General features: G+C 33.6%; 1 protein-coding gene across 4 annotated transcripts in view; it reads right to left on the bottom strand.

Annotated features, from left to right (window-relative positions):
- Positions 1-20,218, bottom strand: part of LOC145293811 (two pore channel protein 1-like) — a 335,061-nt gene that overhangs the window by 8,182 nt on the left and 306,661 nt on the right. For 3 of the 4 annotated variants that reach the window (XM_080140418.1, XM_080140416.1, XM_080140419.1), the window contains 2 exons: positions 19,368-19,484; positions 13,715-13,821 (listed from right to left, as the gene is read on the bottom strand). In XM_080140418.1, coding sequence (XP_079996544.1) covers positions 13,715-13,821; positions 19,368-19,484 — 224 coding nt within the window. The remainder of the gene's footprint in view (positions 1-13,714; positions 13,822-19,367; positions 19,485-20,218) is intronic. The other variant, XM_080140417.1, reaches the window with a different exon arrangement.

The following is a 20,218-nucleotide window of genomic DNA, read 5'->3' as shown; positions in this document are numbered from 1 at the left end:
AAAATAATGCGTTCACTGATAATAATACAAAAAAATAAGGCGTTCACTGATAATAATACATAAAAAAATAATGCGTTCACTGATAATAATACATTTAAAAAATCATGCGTTCATTGATAATAATACATAAAAAAATAATGCGTTCCCTGATAATAATACATAAAAAATAATGCGTTCACTGATAATAATACATAAAAAAATAATGCGTTCACTGATAATAATACATAAAAAATAATGCGGTCACTGATAATAATACATAAAAAAATAATGCGTTCACTGATAATAATACATAAAAATAAATAATGCGTTCACTGATAATAATACATAAAAAAATAATGTGTTCACTGATAATAATACATAAAAAAATAATGCGTTCACTGATAATAATACATAAAAAAATAATGCGTTCACTGATAATAATACATAAAAAAAATAATGCGTCCACTGATAATAATACATAAAAAAATAATGCGTTCACTGATAATAATACATAAAAAATAATGCGTTCACTGATAATAATACATAAAAAAAATAATGCGTTCACTGATAATAATACATAAAAAAAATCATGCGTCCATTGATAATAATACATAAAAAATAATGCGTTCACTGATAATAATACATAAAAAATAATGCGTTCACTGATAATAATACATAAAAAAATAATGCGTCCACTGATAATAATACATAAAAAAATAATGCGTTCACTGATAATAATACATAAAAAATAATGCGTTCCCTGATAATAATACATAAAAAATTAATGCGTCCACTGATAATAATACATAAAAAAAAATCATGCGTCCATTGATAATAATACATAAAAAAATAATGCGTTCACTGATAATAATACATAAAAAAATAATGCGTTCACTGATAATAATACATAAAAAATAATGCGTTCACTGATAATAATACATAAAAATTAATGCGTCCACTGATAATAATACATAAAAAAATAATGCGTCTATTGATAATACATAAAAAAATAATTCGTCCACTGATACATAAAAAATAATGCGTTCACTGATAATAATACATAAAAAAAATAATGCGTCCATTGATAATAATACACACAAAAAAAAAAATAATGCGTCCACTGATAATAATACATAAAAAAATAATGCATTCACTGATAATAATACATAAAAAAAAAAATAATGCGTTCAGTATCAGAATTTTTTGTGAAAATAGCGAATAATTCCACCCCATCTTTCCAAGCTTATAACTCCTCGAAAAATGCAATTCAAGCCCTAATTTTTTTTTTCAATTAAAGGAGCAAGGACCAAGATTTCATTAAAAAAAAAAAAAAAAAAAAAAAAAAAAAACGTGTTTTTTTTTTTTAAAAAGGTTTTAAACTTCGGACTTTACAGGTAAAATTCGACGAGAACACGATGTCCGTTTTTTTTTAAATTTGAATATATTATGTATTGACCTTTTCTCTTCAATTTGTGAGTAAATAATTATGTACTTATCCGAGTCGAAATTAATTATTATTAGACATTTACAAAATTGGAGGCGTGAATTATTCGACCCCCTGTCTTTCCAAGCTTATAACTCCTCGAAAAATGTAATTCAAGCCCTAATTTTTTTTTCAATTAAAGGAGCAAGGACCAAGGTTCCATTAAAAAAAAAAAAAAGAAAAAAGAAAAAACAAATAACGTGGTTTAAAAAAAGGTTTTAAACTTCAAACTTTACAGGTAAAATTCTACAAGAACACGATGTCCGTTTTTTTTTAAATTTGAATATATTATGTATTGACCTTTTCTCTTCAATTTGTGAGTAAATAATTATGTACTTATCCGGGACTAAATTAAGTATTTTCTTTGTAATAGACACTGGGGGTGGGGGGAACCGTGAATAAAAAAAAAAAAACGTTTGTCTAAAATATTATATTCGGTTTATTGGAAAGAACATAAAATTTCACATTGACCCTGAAAATATCGTAAAAATAGAATCAATAGAAAAATTTTGATAGATTTTTAAAATTTAAAAATTTAAAAATATTGAGTTTAAAAATTTAAAAATATTGAGTTCGGAAAATTCATTACTGTTTAAAAAAAAAATAAAAATATTTTTATTACTTTTAAAACAACTGTAATAGTTTATTTTGGAAGTATAATCCATAAAGAAAATAAATAACCCACTTTTAACAGAGAAATTACGAGATTTTTATATTGTATTCGCAGTTTCGTGTTAGGGGTGTCAAAAATTCCTACAAAAATTCTGATACTGCTATAGCGTTCACTGATAATAATACATAAAAAAAATAATGCGTCCACTGATAATAATACCGCATTTTCACAAAACTCAATATGGAATGCGATTGAGAATTTCTGCTTGAGAAGGTAAATCATTTTAAGCTTATTTTCGTCGGCCTGAAGATTGTTTTAGTATCGACTGCAAACAGTGGTCGGACCAAAAAGTTTTGTTTACTATTACGGAAACTAGAGACCGCCGAGCATTACAAGTTTGTAGATTTTATTTTACCTAGGAAAACGTTGGAATTAACTTTCGCCGAGACCATGGAATTTCTTACAGAACTATTTATCCGGAAAATATCTTTATTCCGTTGGTCATGTCTGAATTTGCAGAAGGATGACGAAGATGATTTCGCAACGTAATAAATACGTATGATAAATAAACATTGCAACAAATTCAAACTTGCAGACCTTAGTGCAGACAATTTTAAATGTTTAGTATTTGTGCAAGGATTGACTTCTGGTCAAGATGCGGAAATTAGAAGGTGTGTCCTAACAACATCAGAAACTGAAGAAAACCTTACCCTACAAAAGTTAATGGAAGACTACCAGAAAAAAGAAATTATTCCAAAATGAGTACTCATGCACTTATTGATCCGTGCTGAAATGATAACGTTATTATTTAAAAAGCCATTCTTAACATGGGAAGGGGAGGGTGTTTTGTACCTATTCTGTACTTTAACCTTACAATTGAATAAATAAACATATTCTAAAACTTTAATTAAACTTGGAAATACGATTTAAAAAATAGCGTGGATCAGTAAGTGCATTAGCACCAAAAAAGATCCACTGGATATCGAAGCTGGAGTCACGCAGATAACAAAAGCAGACAGACAATTAAAAAAAAGACACGTAAAAATAAAACATAAGTTAGGGAAAAATGATACACATATCAACGCATAGCTAAGAAAGAATTTGAAGAAAGAAAAATCCCGTCTCCATGTAATCGATGTGGTAATTTGCATTGGGTTAAGGACTGTCCATATGTATCAAGAAAAATGTATAATATGTAAAAAATAAATAAATAAAAATAAATACATAAAAAAGACACAAATGTACTCATTGCAGAAATAAAATTAAATACAAAACCTGAGTGTGTTTGGCGGAGACTGAAAATATTTGGAAGAAATTGAATAAACCCACAATGCTAAGAACATGCAAAACATCAAAGGCCATTAATGGTACGCAAATTATCTTCGCAGGTGAATTTTTAGCGAATGTCACATTATTCCTATTTGCAATGTCTCCACACGGGACAGAGTTAGACACCAGGGGCGTTTTTTAATGTGGAGAAAAGGAACAAAAATAAAAATTGTCTCAGTCATGAAGGACTTCTCTTCCACTGACAGAGAACAAGAAATTGAAGTGTTGTATGTGAAGAACAGATGGTATTTATTTGCTCCCCCACCGAGCAAATTAGGCACAAGGCCAATTTTTAATGTGAGGAGTGAAGGGAGGGGGAAGGGAAAAAGGGGACCAGCTCCCGAGAGGTGGGAAATGGGAGCTGGTTAATGGTCAGGCATGTGGGGTTGCCCCCACATCTGGTCTTTGCTAGTCATAGCTAGTCATAGCTTGCAGCATCTGCCGGAACAGATGGTATTTATTTGCTCCCCCACTGAGCAAATTAGGCACAAGGCCGTTTTTAATGTGAGGTAAAAACCAGCTCCCCTAAAAGTAGGCAAAAAGGGGGCACTCTGGTTACCAAAAATAATAATTGTCCCAGTATAGAGGGTTTCCCCTCCATTGACTGGTACAAATTATCTTAAGTGCAGCATCTGCCGGAACAGATGGTATCTATTTGCTCCCCCACTGAGCAAATTAGGCACAAGGCCGTTTTATCTGCCGGAACAGATACTACACTTTGATCTTGACCCGAAAGAAAGACAAAAAAAAAAAAATTAAAAGCTTATGTAAAGGAATACCACTAACTTCCTCGGATCGGACTGAATTCATGAATTTAAATTATGGAACGAACCAATCAATAATTTTTGAAAACAAAAATAAAAAGTACAACAGAAGCTCATGCCTTGAAAAATAACTTAAAAGGAATCTTTTCTTGTTCTAGGTCATAAAAAGCCAAACAGAAGCGCAAACAAACCGATACTGTTGCACTGCCGACTGAACTAAAGTAGCTCTCCCCCAACGAGAACAGCGCCTAACCACAAACCAAGAAACCAAAACCAGGCAGGGTATTCTATCGATAGTCCTAAAGTGATGACATCCTCATCAATCAATCCAGTCGTAAATGTCTATGTGACTGCAGGCGATTTTTCACTAGATATGAAAACTACAGCTACACCGCAACCCGTCGCAACTCTATTTTCCCCAGTATCGAAATATTATTTACCGAGAGTCAATGTCACTCAAAGCAGCAAAATAATAACACTCAAACTTTCTTTCTACAATATGGAAGAACTACCGGACCATTTTACCCGGCGTCTTTTCAAAATAGACAGTTCATTAATAACACTAACAGACCTCAGTGAAGACAACTTAGTGAGAAAATATCGTCCCTTCTCTGATCGATTATTACAAGTAAGGTCTTAGATGAGGTTTATTGAGCCTTAATTACTTGTGGCAGAGTCTACCCATGAATTGTTTTATCAAATTCTCGCGATTAATATATGAGAAAATGGCAATAAAACGTTTTTCTTGCAGGTCAAAATAAAAAATTTCGCCCAAGAAATAGAGGCGATTAAAACCGTCCACGAAACATTTGATATTGAGTCTCCCCAAATCACACCAGAATCACGACGTTTGGCCAGGCAAAGGAACATCACTAAGCCATTCATGGTCCATCCAATCAGAAAAAAAAATCTGATACACTGTCCGGAGTTATCAGCTTGGGAGAGGAGTATTGTGGCACAACTAACCTATGTTACCTACTAATAGACTATTCCAATCTCAATAATTACCGGAAGACTAAGCTGGAAGGTGTCAAATATCGGGTGGACCAATCTAGGTCGTTTGTCGGCTACGACGAAAACCCCACCTATTCTATGCTTTGCAATACATGTTGTTACTTTATTTTGGCGTTCTTTATAACCCTTTAACAGGACTATAAGAAAAAGAAAGACCCATTCTTAATTCTTTTTATATCATCATTTATATTAAAAGCAAACAAACATGGTGATTTGTCGTTCTATCCTCAGTTTAAAACAGAAGATTGAAATAATGAAAGCTGAGCATTTATCCTCGTCTTCATAGTTGTTGTTGTTTCACCACGTTCTGGCCAATTTATCCTCTGGCCTTCTTCAGGTGATTAACCATGACGGGATAGGAATACTGAGTTTTGTAACTTATCTCCAGTAATTACTGCCTTACATAGTTGTTGTTGTCTCACCACGTTTTGATCAACTAATTCTTTGGTCTGCTTGAGAAGGATTGAACCTGCTGTCTTCAAACAATGCTCACCTGGAATCATAGAGACTCAACACCTCTATCTACTGCATCACAGGCTCCAAAGGAGAAGGCCAAACGATGAGTTGGTCAAAACATGATAAAACAACAACAACTATGAAGATGAGGATAACAGTCTACAAAAATGTAGAAAAAAAATGATAATGTTAAAGAAAAATTATATATATCTGAAAGGTTAAGTAATAACTATGTAATTTCAAAATTATCATAATTAAATTTGGACTTATGTTTACAGAAAGAGATCAGTTCGTTTTTAGAATTTATTATATTGTTACTTTGAGGGGAAGTAATTATAGTTATAGCTTCGGTTTTTTAATTAAAGTGGTTAAAGAAGTTCCTTGGTTATTATTAGAATTATGGTTGTTAAAAGAAGAAATGTGGTTTGATATTCTTTTCTTAATTAATGTTGAAGTAGCGCCGATATATGTATGTACTTTATTAAAAGCTCGAGGTCTGATATTAATATTAATTTATTAATAGTTTTAATTTTGTTCATTGTGTTCAACAAAGGGTGGGACAATAATTGTATGAGGACTATTTTGGAGGGGATAATGAGTGTTGCTAGTGTTAGGATGGCTGTTAGGAGAAATATTATTATTATTATTATTATTATTGCTAGTTGTATGATTGTAGATGGAGGGGCTGCTCGAGTGGTATAACGGATTAGTAACTATATCAGATGGAGGATGGGAAGAAGGATAACGAAATATTAGTGTCTGTTATGGGAGGATTGCTTGGGAGCTCAGTAATTGTGCCTGAATATATAACATCTTTATGGATGCAATCATTATTGAGTGGGCAAAGATGTTTGTTATTACAATTACAGTTAGTTTTGGGTTTAATTTGGAAAGGGATCTTTTGGGCTGATTTATTTTTTTTGTTATTAGATGTTAAGATTCTTTGTGCTAAATTAGGCATTGTTGAATAAGAAATCCTAATTGAGTTTTTATTGAAAATAGAGCTATATCTGTGTGGTATTTGAAAGAATTTTGTACAATGTTGAAGAATTCCTTAGGTATATTAGTTTTGAGATTTACACAAAATGGAGGATTAAACCAAATATTTTTCTTTCTCCTGATGCGACTGGGTGGGTTAGAGGTATTACGATTAGTATTTTGGTTTGAATTATATATGTAGACTGGTTCATTGTTATTGATAGCGGCAGATCTTGTTATTTGAACTGGTTTCTTGCGAGTCATATTGTGTATGATTACAAATTTAAGGCTGCCAGCAGGAGGAGCATATATATATATATATATATATATATATATATATATATATATATATATATATATATATATATATATATATATATACTAGCAGGGGTTACCCGGCGTTGCCTGGGTGATCGGCCTCCTTCCCACTCTGAGAGGTAAAAAAAAAGTCACCCCTCTGGATTTACATGCTTGGTGCCGGCCTCCCCCCTTCAGGGAGAGATAATCCCCAACCCCACCTTCAGGGAGGAGGGTGTCTGGAGGCTTCCCCCCCCAAAGAAAAAAGTCACCTCCTCCTGGCCTCTTCGCCCCCCCCACCCTTGGGGGGGACACCGGCTCCCTCCTTTGGGGGGAGAAACTACCAAGCTCCCCCCTTTCGGGGGAGAAAATGCCAGGCTTCCCCTTTTGGTGGGGGGATGGTGGCGTGGCCTTCGTTATAAAGATGGCCGGCCAGCTGAAAAAATGACGTCATCGCCGAGGTCCCAACAAGCAAGATATGTGGAACTCTTAGACTGTCAATAATGAACAGTAATTTTTACAGACAGCGTTACAAAACTTCGAAATTGGATTGAAATAAAGAACACGATGATTTATACTGAAACTCATCTAATATTAATAATAAAAATTAATAAAAAAAAACACAAGTTGTTTGTTTAAGTATTATAAGCAATTGAATATTTCGTTGTATTATAGATTTTAAAGATTAGAATGCGTTCTTTAATTACTTATAAATTACATTTTAAAAAGTGAAGGAACACGATTTGATTTGTAGTAAACTTGAAGTTTATTTAATATAATTAAATGAAAATTATGCATGTAAGATTATCAATATTTGAAGCAGAACACAAGCAAAACATTTGATATGAGTTAAGACAATAAACAAATATTAAAATTAAACTATTTTTTTAATCAAAATGAATTTTTTTAAAATCAAAATGAATGTGGGTTTGTATTACTGTAAACATAGATTCGAAAAAAGTTGTCAAAAAACAAATATATAACAAATAAATGTTATCAAAGGCAAGATAAGTTACTTTTCTACCAAACTGGATATATTTTTCGTATTTTTATTCAATGTAACATGTTTATTCAGCTCGAAAACCATACAGTGTTTACCGATGTATTGGAAAATTAAAGATGGCGTCTGACTCCCTCTTTAACACGGTAAGTTTGGGAAAAGGTGTTATAAATAAAAAAAACTGGATAAAATACTGTTAAAAACTCGCTCAATATATGTTACCGTGACATAGCTTGACATATACTCGGCGGGTTTTTAATAGTATTTTTTCTAGTTTTTTATTTATAACACCTTTTCCCATACTTACCGTGTTAAAGAGGGAGTGAGGCGCCATCTTGAATTTTCCAATACATCGGTAAACACTGTATGGTTTTCGAGCTGAATAAACATGTTACATTGAATAAAAACACGAAAAATATATCCAGTATGGTAGAAAAGTAACTTATCTTGCCTTTGATAACATTTATTTGTTATATATTTGTTTTTTGACAACTTTTTCGAATCTATGTTTACAGTAATACAAACCCGAAATGAACTTAAGACCACGAGTGAACGCGCATTTTTTTTTTTAGTTTAGTTTCATATATATATATATATATATATAAAAATAAGTATTTTTAAATTTTATCTTTCTAGCTTTAAAAAAAAGTTTTAAAATTTTATCAGCCGGCATAATTTATTTTTAAATATTGAAAAATTTCAGGAAAATTAATTTTTGCTAGATTTTTAAAACATGTTTGTCAACAGCTTAAAAAAATCGTCTCTTCAAAAGAACGTGATTTAAAGAGGACGGTAGTAAACGTGTGTGTGTGTGCATGTGTGCACGTGTGCTGGGTAGGACAGCGTTTGTTTTTGTGTTGTGTGTGCGGCTAGCGCCAGAATGGCGGACGTGGTGTCGGAGGTTGTATTTTGATGGCTGGTGTAAGTTTCGTAATTTTGTAATTTGTAAATGGCAAGTTAGGAAAAAATTAAACCCTTCCAAGATGGACAATAAATAAGGCCATAATATTTTATGGTAAATTTAAGAGCGTAGGAACCATAGTTTTTTAGGAGATGTGATTATTGGATTAACCAATCAGAAATCGTCTGTGGCACACACATCTCTGTTTTTATAGATATATAGATAGATATATATATATATATACTTGGATACTCACAGAACATCATTATGTTTGGAATGCTGCAAATTAATGCTCGGTTCAAGTAATTTGAGTAGTTCAAAGAGTAGAAATGACAGTAAGTCTTTTACTTGATGAAAGAATGATCGATAAGAAAGATAGACATGCTGATGTGGAGGCTAGCAATCTTCTGAGGAAGAAATTGAGGTCATGTTATCATGAAGGAGTAACACAAGAGACCAGTGTCATGTTGTCACATACATAATCTAGTGATCAGGGAGAAAAGTGCATTGGATCAAATAAGCTTCAGGTGGATATTGCTATCCTTGTTAACTGAAGTACTGTTTCCTTGTGTGTTGTGTGCTATGTCTATATTGAAGGGAGTGGACTGTATCGAGGAGCAGCAAATACAGGACCATACAGTGATGCGTGCAAAGAGTATGCTTGCCAGGCCATCCCTGGTCCATTCGGCACCTTCTGCCCGATCTGTGACCGTACCTGTGGATCCAGGATTGGACTATTAAAATATCAACAGACTCGCAAAAAAATTGTCATCATCGGAAAACGATGGACAACTAAGAAGAAGAAGAATGTGCTATGTCCATATTGAATGTGAGACGATAATTTTATCAAATCAAGTGAAGTTGTCATGGACTTGGGAATGTCCCCCCCCCCAAATAGTCAGGATAGTCAATTAATCTGTGTCATTGGCTACGCAGATGTCTCATTTAGTTATCCAATCACTGATGGCATTAAACATAACACAAGTTTATCTTGTTCACTAGAGTTCGTTCTGTGTCATATTAGCACTTTTCTCATAACCTCTTATTTGTAATTTTGGTGATTTTATTTTTGTTGTCCTGTGTGTTTGAGTGATGGACGTAATCAGTTTTAGTTTTGAAGGTAATACTACCTTTCAGACGCTAGCTTATATTTAATAGCTATATCATATGTCACTCAAGGACGGTTAGTCCAATGCTGTTAGAGAGTTACCAGTGTTGAGTGCAAGCATATCTCAGCATATAATAATATGTCTAATGTACTATTTTACAGTTACTTGCCAGAAAGTTCTTACATACTCTCCTCTGATCTTGAGCACGTGGTACAATGGGGAAAGGAGTGGCTGGTTACTTTTAATGCATCTAAAACCAAGCTTCTCTCTTTACATCATCAACATTCTGATCCACATCTGGCATCAATTGAAATGAATGGCTCTCGTTTTCAGGAGGCCTCAAGTTTTTACAAGCTTCTGGGCTTGACAATTACTCTTGATCTTAAATGGAACACGTACATCAAATCTGTTGCCAGGGCCGCTGGAAAAATGGTGGGATCTTTCTATCGATCCAGTAGATATCTCACTGCTGATGCAATTCTCTATCTATATAAGAGCCAGGTACGTCCAAGGATGGTATACTGTTGCCACATCTGGGCAGGAGCAGCTAGAAAGAACTTGTCCTGCCTTGATAGAGTTCAAAATAGACTTCCTATCCTCGTAGGAGATGTCCTTTTCTCTTCCCTGCAACCTCTATCTCACAGAAGAGATGTTGCGAGCTTGTCTCTGATGTATCATTATTTTCATGGAAAGTGTTCGACTGAGCTTCAGTCTATGGTCCCCCCTCGCCAAACTTTCACTAGAAACACTCGTAGATTCCATGAACAAAGCTTCTTTCTTAGAACTGCACGCTTGTGGAATTGTCTTCCGTTTTCCTGCTTTCCAGCTGTCTACAATATGGTTGTCTTCAAGTCTAACATAAACAAGTTCTTGATGAGCCGTTCCATATAAGTTAACAAATTTACCAAATTTTCATTACTAATGACTACTATATTTTCCAATTTCTACTATACACTCTTTAACCCTTATCCTTGAGTGGCCTCTTGGACTTGATAACGTGGTGATGCCTGTGTAAAAAAACAAAAAAAAAAAAAACATACTCATGCAATTTACTTCATCTTTATGGCTGATAATGATATTCTTGTGCTTTTACAACTATCTTTTTTCCATCAATCTAGATATGGGTCGATTTGATTCTGTATCTCGACAGATTTTCCAATTCTTAGTTCCTGAAATAGGTAACTCTGTGTGTTGTAGTATCTTTCGTTTTTAGGTGATTTTGATCATAATAATTTCCCTAACTGATTTCACTCCATCATTTGTGAATTCGGAATTCACTCCGGAGGATTGGGAAATCGTATTTTATGGATGGAGCTGTATATCATAGTTTTTGGAAACATGTCTTGGTTTTGGGCTGTTGTGTTATGTCATGTCCATATGGATCTAGCTGCAAAAAAGTGTTCCCCTATAGTATTTACTTAGCTTTTTTGCTAGTCAATTCTGCTCATCTCTGACAATGTGAACTTATACCATAGTTTTCCAAAATCATGTTATACTCCTGGAAATTGATTAGCAGGATTCCATCAGATAATATTTTATCTAATACACTATATGTGCATAACCAATTTTGTAGGGTGCCACATGCAACTTTTGCATCACATGAAGACATAACAGCAACATCCATATACCTCATATATTTATTTGCACGTACCATATAGTTTTTCGTTGGAACTTGAAGAAACCCATCGCATCTTCAGAATCCAAACGAAGTTCTGACATTTGTGATGTTTTGAGGTGTGAAACATTTAGAATTGCCCCCATCCTTGATATTTTAGTGAATTTTATCCCGTCCTTTGTCACTCGCAAAATTCACGATTTTTTTTATATTGAATAATATAATATATGCGAGAAAAACGCTTCCTTTCAGAATAAGCTGTTGTCAATGCTTTTTCAAACCATATCGATATTCATATTATTAAATCTGTATTTTCTGCTGTGTGGAATCTTTGTGGTGGCTGAAGATATTGCTATCTGCCCTATTTGATGATGAAAGGAATTACATCCTGTTGGATATTGTGACTTCCGGATGGGGTTGGATTGTATGGGAGAGCGAGTGAGGCAGAGATGATCTGTGATATGTTTGATGTCATTGAGATGTGAAATGTTTTGATGGCAGAAAAATGTTGTTAGAAGATATTTAAAACAATAAAATAATAAAAGATTTGGAATTTAGTAAAGCCAGTCAAATATTTATAAAATAAAATATTTGAAATTTTAGTTATAGAACAATAATATTTACCAAAACAATAAGTTTGTTCTGGTTATGTGACATCGTAACTAACAAAGAAACTAGGTTATCATATATTCATGAAACACAAACCAGTCAGTTAGTTTTCAGTTGGTGAGTGAATGGGGATTCAGTCAAGCCAATAAAGTTATTAGCTTGGAAGAGATATTTTCTCTGCAGTCTATGGAGGCATCCAATGGACACAACTTGAGAAGATGTAGAAATCAATAGAAACATAGCAAACCCTGAGGAAAGTGTAAATTTATATATATATATATATATATATATATATATATATATATATATATATATATATATATATATATATATATATAAATCATAACCTGCGCCTGGTGTTTCTTTCGGAGGAAGATGTTTTCATTTACAGCGTGACAACCATAAGAAGAGAAGGAAGCAAGTGAAATAAGGTATGTCTAATTTTGTCTGGCGTGCCATGCACATGAGGAATATCATACATTTGCTATAGAACTGTCTCTCATGCGTTTATTGTTCCGTTTGGTCAACTGTAATTAAATGTGTTAAGTAGACACGCACTCACAGGGCTTATGAAGAAGAACTTGAAGTCCTACCTAACTAATATTCCTGGTGAACCAAGTGCAAAAGAAATCCAGACAATTGCACTTCAGGGAACAGCGAGGATACTAAAAAGAGCTCTCGGTTGGTTTCAATAAAAAGCAGGGCAATGGTGGCAGCTGGTTTGGCTGCCTCATACCCAGCGTTACAATGCATTGATTAATAACAACACTGGAGTGTATACACACCCTAGATGATACGACCGATGAAATGATACAAACATGAACCATTGATATTATGCATATAAAGAGACATTTAAAGAGACAAGTATATAGCATATATGTTTTAGATTATACATGCACCATAAAGGCACATTAAATATATATACCCCCTTCTATGCTACAACCCCATGTGGTTAAAGAGAGGGAAATGCTATGGTAGCTATTCAATTTTTCTAGTGATACTAACAATGCTTAATTGAATTTAAATAGTATATGATGAGTCTCACCCATGGTGGCTGCATTAGTCTATTTTAAGCTTGGGTGAAGCGTCAATTTTTTATATAAAAGTATTGTTATTAAAACAGTAAAGCATTCACATTCACATTGGCACAGGTTCAATAATGCCCAATGCCACACCCCATGACATATATTGCTCAGCCTTAAAGGAATTACATATACTGAATTAGCTCCAGTATCTCACCTTTGTATTTTCAACCTAACATATTGAACTACAATAACTTGCCTTTATATTTTCAAACTTTACATTTGGACCTTAAAAATCTCCTCTGCAGATTCATCTTTATATTCTCATTTAAAATGAAGGAATTTTTTCTCTTTTATCGCTGTCACATGTAGTACTTGCATTTGAGACATTTTATCAATTTTATTTGGAAAATAGTATAGAAGAAAATTCTTATCTTGTCATCTGAAAAGTTTTGCTATTTTGTTTTTGTCTTTGTACCTCACACAACAAAAAAACTTCATTTGCTGCTTTCTATTGATAAATAAATCAATAAATCAATACTTACTTCTTTTTTTTACATGAAACTGCAATCCTTTTACAGAAGAAAACTTATCAGGTATTATCTCCACGTCAGATTCATTATCATCAGAAGCAACTGATTTGTCAGAATTTCTAGAAGAAAAAGAAAAGTACCAGTGAGTATGGAAACACATTTCTGAGACAATTCTGAATTACATGACATAATTGAATGCTTTTGTTTTCTAAGCTGGAATTATCTCCCCTGCACAATAACAATTGTTTAATCAGCAGAACTGTTTCACCTTTTTAGAATTGATGAAGGTAAACATGATATTAATATTGAACAATTAAAATTAATATTGAACAATTGAAATTAATATTGAACAATTAAAATTAATATTGAACAATTGAAATTAATATTGAACAATGAGGATTAATATTGAACAATTAAATTAATATTGAACAATTAAATTAATATTGAAAAATTTTAATTAATATTGGACAATTAAAATTAATATTGAACAATTAAAAGTGATACTGAATGAATAAAACTTGCAAAGTAAATTAAAAATGTTTAAAAATGTATTTTGCTTTTCTTGTGTTAATTATGATAATTACAATAAAGACATTGGAAACATGGGTGATATATGAATTTCCTTTGAACATTTTCCCCCTAACTATCAAACTTAAAAAGACAACCAAAAGGGCCATTCTTATGCAAATATTTTGCACTCACCATTCAAAGTTAATACTGCAGCATCTTCTAAAATATGCACATTTCGTCTCCATTCTAAAAAAAAAAAATATAATTTGCCCTCCTTACCTCACTCTCTCAGATATGTGATCTCACAATGGTAGTGCCAAATATTTTCCTTCTTTAATTTTAGTCCTCGACCAAAACTCTAAATCATTGGTCCTTTTCTTTGAAGTAATACTTAGCTACACGGCACCGGTTCATTATTCCACTTATCAAATGCATTACTTTCATACATATAACGTTGGCATAAACCTAGAAATTACAGAACGCTTCTTTTTAATTCTTCATTCATCAGAATGATAGAATAGCACATGGACAAACAAATTACCATTTGAACCAGTCGTTTTTCGATTAAAGGATTACTATTTCCGAATATGGTTTGCCTTTACTTTGATTCGCATTTACAGTTTTCTTGACTGGTTAGTGAGAGTAGTACTATTGTTATTATAAGCATTTCTATTGTTATTATTATTGTCATTAATATTTTTGCTTTTAGTATTATTACTATTATCTTCTTTATTTGTTGTAGTAGTAGTAGTAGTAATAGTAGTAGTAGTAGTAGTAGTACTTGACATGAAATGACATTAACTACAAGAGCAATGACTACCATCGATGATTACAAAATATTTCTACAAAAAAAAATGTTCACACACATGCAAATTAATTAGAATAGATACAATGTCGTTTGAACAAGTATGACCAATTTGCTTTGACAATATTTTAGATCATATCTGCATGCGTTGTGTTCGTTCAAGTATTTTTTATTTCATTAACAGTTTTACTTTCTTCGAATATTCAGTACATGGTTGATATTATTATTATTATTATTATTATTAGTAGTAGTAGTAGTAGTAGTAGTGTTGTTGTTATTAGCATTTTAATTGTAATTATTATTGTTATTATTATTATTACTATTATTATTAGTGGTGACAGTGGTTCGGTACGTTGTTGATATTATTATTATTATTATTATTATTAGTAGTAGTAGTAGTAGTAGTATTGTTATTATTAGCATTTTAATTGTAATTATTATTGTTATTAATATTATTATTAGTGGTGGTAGTGGTATTAGTATTAATATTATTCTTAGTTTTATTAATTGTATTTTTATTATTTTACCATTCACTGACAGGAAATGTCATTAACCACCTTTAAATTATATTCTTCTTCTTCTTCTTCTTCTTCTTCTTCTTATTATTATTATTATTATTATTATTATTATTATTAAGTAGTAATATACGTATATATATCTCATTCCCTATCACAGATGGTTACATTTCCGACACGTTTTCCAGACCAGCAAGATCAACATGCCTCATTCTAGATCTATTTTGACACGTTTTCGAGACCACTTGAGAATGCTGATCACGCTGTGATAATGGTAAAAATTGCCCTTAATTCTCGACCCAAAACTGAAGACCCACTGTTCAAAACAACGAGGTATTACAAAGGGCTGAGTGGGAAGCCATCAGGGATCTCATCAGAGATGCCCAATGGGGAAATATCTTTTCTCTTCCCGCTGAACAGTGCGCAAATGAGACTAATGAATGGTTCAAAACTGAAATTGAAGCACATGTTCCCACATGGAGATTCTATAGCAAGTTCCATTCACCCCAATGGTTTACTTCTACTTGTGCAGCTGCCATTGCTCACAGGCAGCTACATACCGCAGATCAACCGACATAAGTCCAGTTCAAACAGACAGAAGTATATAGAAGCTAGAAGTAATTGTAAGAGAGAAATAGCGACAGCTAAGACAGAATAAACTGAAACTACCAGAAAATGCATCGAAGCATAGAAACTAGGAACTCATAGTTTTTGGAAAATCTACAACAGTCAATGATTCCCCCACTATCAAACAATCATGAGATAGTTTGCACAACAACCGAGAAGACTAACATGCTTGCTAGTCGGTTTGTCTCAACCTCCACATTGAACCCGGTACACCACTCCCTCCCTGACTTTCCTTTGCAGACAGATGCCACACTAGATGATTTGAAAGTCACCCCTTCTCAGATACATGGCAGCATAAAAAACCTAGATACCTCAAAAGCATGTAGACCCGATCTCATCCCGGCTGTGCTTCTTTTTAAAAAAATGCTCTGCTGAGGTTGCTCCAGTTCTCTCCAAACTTTACAACAAATGCCTTAACAGATCTTGCTTTCCTGACTGCTGGAAAATCGCTTCTGTGGTACCAGTTTTCAAGAATTCTGGCGAAAGAACTTACCCATTAAATTATCGCCCCATTAGCCTTCTCCCGCTTTTTGCCAAAATATTTGAGTCCTTAATTAATCAAGATCTTGTCCATTACCTTACAGCTGATAAACTCCTGACCGACAATCATCCGCAGCAGATATCCTAACTGTAATCTCTGAATGTATATACCATTCACTGGACAAAACAGAAGAAGGTAGAGTGGTAGCCCTCGATATATCTAAGACTTTTGACAGGGCCTTCTAAGGAAAATTAGATCGAATGGTATCACTGGAAGAATACATAATGTAATTAAATCCTTCTTAAGTAAGAGAAAAATCTAGGTTGTCTTCGACGGTCGTATATCTAAACTATGATATAAATGTGGGAGTACCTCAGGGTTCTATCCTTGGACCTCTATTATTCTTGATATTCATAAATGACCTCCCTGATAAAATTGGGTGTATTTGCTGATAACACCACTCTCTATAACTCCCTGACTTTCCTTTGGAGACAGATGGGGAAAACAAATGAACACATATCTAAGGAAATGGCAGAAACGCTATAGAGGATGACCTCCAATCTGTAGTGGAATGGGGACAAAAATGAATGGTCACATTCAATTTTTTAAACTCTTTAACCTAATGTTTACAGGGAACGTGAACTAGAATAGATACATTGAGAGCATTGCTGAGGCTGCTGCGAAGAAGGTGGGCTCTCTCTACCATGCTAGAAAACTACTTACGCCTGAAAATATCCTGTACTTCTATAAGGCCACTATTCGTTCATGTATGGAGTACTGTTGTCACATTTGGGCTGGTGCATCTGGTACTTTGTCTCACTCCTTGACAGGGTTCAAAAGAGAGTCGCCAACCTGATAGGTCCTGAACTGTCATCTAGGTTTCAGCCTCTGTCCCATCGACGAAATATTGCATCCCTCTGCCTGTTCTACAAATACTTTAATGGTGAATGCTCTGGCGAACTTACAAGCACTTGTACCCTTTCGATGTGAGTACCCTCGACAAACCTTGACAAGCAGCTAAATCCCACCCCTTCACAATAGAGATCCCTAGGTGTAAGAAAGCCTTCTACTCCAATAGTTTCTTCCTTGGAACTGCTAGACTTGGAACTCCCTTCCGGGATTCTGCTTTCCCAACTGTACTGACATGCAGAAGTTCAAGTGTAATGTGAACAGACATCTTGCTGCTTATCTCCCTTCATAATACCCCTGCAACTTATGTCCCCGATAGTAGCCCCCTACTTCAAAGTGGCACTGTGCCTTGTTTGGTGTGAAAATTGAAAAAAATAAAATAAATAAATAATTATTATTATCATCATCATAATTATTATTATCATTATTATTATTATTATTATTATTATTATTAGTATTATTATTCTAATTATTTTTCGTCTTCTTCTTTTTCTTCTTCTTCTTCTTCTTATTATTATTATTATTTCACTCACTCGGAGTTCTTACACAGGTCATCATCAGAGATTGCTAACTGATAAAAACCGGTCATGTTCCTCGGAGTCTGGGTGACAAATAATCTCCCCAAATTTCCAGTAATCTTCACCTCTTTCAACAACCTTTGAAAATAAATTTGCGTTATCACAACAGTCGCTTGCCATTGATTTCTTACTGGCAATGACCATTGGTTTTCACTGGAATTTGGATCCAATTATTATTATTATTATTATTATTATTATTATTATTATCATTATTATTGTTGTTATTTTACTGTCCCCTGACATGAAGTGGCAGTAGCCACTTTAAAAGAACAATGATCTCCATCAATGACGGTGTCAGCCAATAGATGAGAGTGTCTGTCACTGAATGACAACACCCAACGTATGATGGATGAGAGTGCCTGCCACTGGATGACAGCACCTGATGTAAAGATGTGATTTGTCTGCTAATGCTCGCCTGTGCCTGACCCAGTCAAGTAGTGACAATAATCACAGTCAATTTCATTTCAGAGCAGTCCAATGAAGTCTGACAGTGGTCATGATCGAGGAAGCCAATACACGCTGGTAAACACAATAACCACCTCAATTTATTTTCTAGGGAAGTCCAATGAAGACTGATACTAGTCATGGCCGCCAGTGACTGACAGTGTACGCCAGGAACCGACATTGACAGTTGTAAATACAGCCAAGGTCTACTAGTACATGCCAATAAATGTCATTAAAAACAAGTAACCACATCAATACAACACTACAACAACAGGCATCCAGTGAGAGCCAGTGAATATCAGTGCCTGACAGTTGATTACAGGCAATTTCTGTCATGAGCATTTTAATGGAAGATGACACTAGTGCTGACAATCACAGCCAGAACACTAGACATAGAATTATTTTTTGTTTTTTTATTTTTTTAATCCTATGAGATGAGGGTTCATAATATGTGCATTCATTCTTTTTGTGGACTGTTATCTTCATCTTCATTGTTATTGTTTCACCACATTTCGGTAAACTCATCCTCTGGCCTTCTTCAGATAGTAATTACTGAGGATAAGTTACAAGACTTGGCATACCTACGTTACGGTTAATCGCCTGAAGAAGGCCACCAAAAGTCGAGTTGTTCGAAAGGTGGTAAAACAACAACTATGAAGATGAGGATAACAGTTCGCAAACAAAATGAATGCCCAGTAGACATGGGTTTGTTTTCTCACTTAAGAAAAAAATTTAAATTTGCACAGAAAAAATTGAGATGAACATTATTTCATTGAACAATGTTTTATTAACTTACTCTGTCACTCCAGTTCCAAATTGTTTAAGTGTTCGCTCTAAAACAGACTCCAGTTTACTTTCCTTACTAAGAGTGTATTCCAAAACAAAAGCCTCCAAAATAAAAGCAGTAAAAATGCTAAAAGAAAACAAAAGTAAAAAAAAGTAGTTTACAATCTGTGCAAGATATTTATTTTATTAATTATATCAGAAGATGCACTTATTTTTCTAAATATTTTCCAGTAGTAACAGAACGTGAACGTGCATATGGTAGTTGTATGCAAATGACCGAGCTGTGTGTGAGATGACGTCACAGCGAGGAAGAAAAGAAAAGGATATGAAAAGAAGAATGTGTGTGCAGACAGATGAGAGAACAGCAGTCAGAAAGGAAGATCATGATCACGTTTTATTTGGGAAAGTACTTGGAAATAAATGTCATTGTTTCAACAGAAAAAAAATGAGTTGTCTTGGTCTCCTTTGTGACGGAGTTTACAATGTGTTGGGACTCAAATGTCTACATGTTAATGTGTGAGTAACTAAAACGTTCCTATTTTATTGTTTTGTTGAAACGGTTTTCTTTTTACAGGAAAAGAAGAAGGGTAAAAAGTCATAAGGAATAACTAGTCAGAGTATGGTTGGAGCATAACTTGTCATTTGGTACTTTCACTCGATATTTTCTTTAAGAAATAGTTTTAAGAAAAAGAGGCAGCAAGTGCTATTATATCATCTGCCATGTAACAAATAAAGTTATATTGTCAGATTCTCAGAGTCAGACCTGTATAGCTTTTATAGCTGTATAGCAAATAAACCTTTTTCATTTTCCGCTATGTTATTATTTAAATACAAATGCTATCCTTTTTGTTAGAAATAGGA

Source organism: Euprymna scolopes, chromosome 15, assembly GCF_053919585.1.
Source record: "Euprymna scolopes isolate OS-2025 chromosome 15, ASM5391958v1, whole genome shotgun sequence".
In the NCBI taxonomy this organism is placed as follows: Eukaryota; Metazoa; Mollusca; class Cephalopoda; order Sepiida; family Sepiolidae; genus Euprymna; species Euprymna scolopes.
This window is presented reverse-complemented; position numbering and strand designations above follow the sequence as displayed.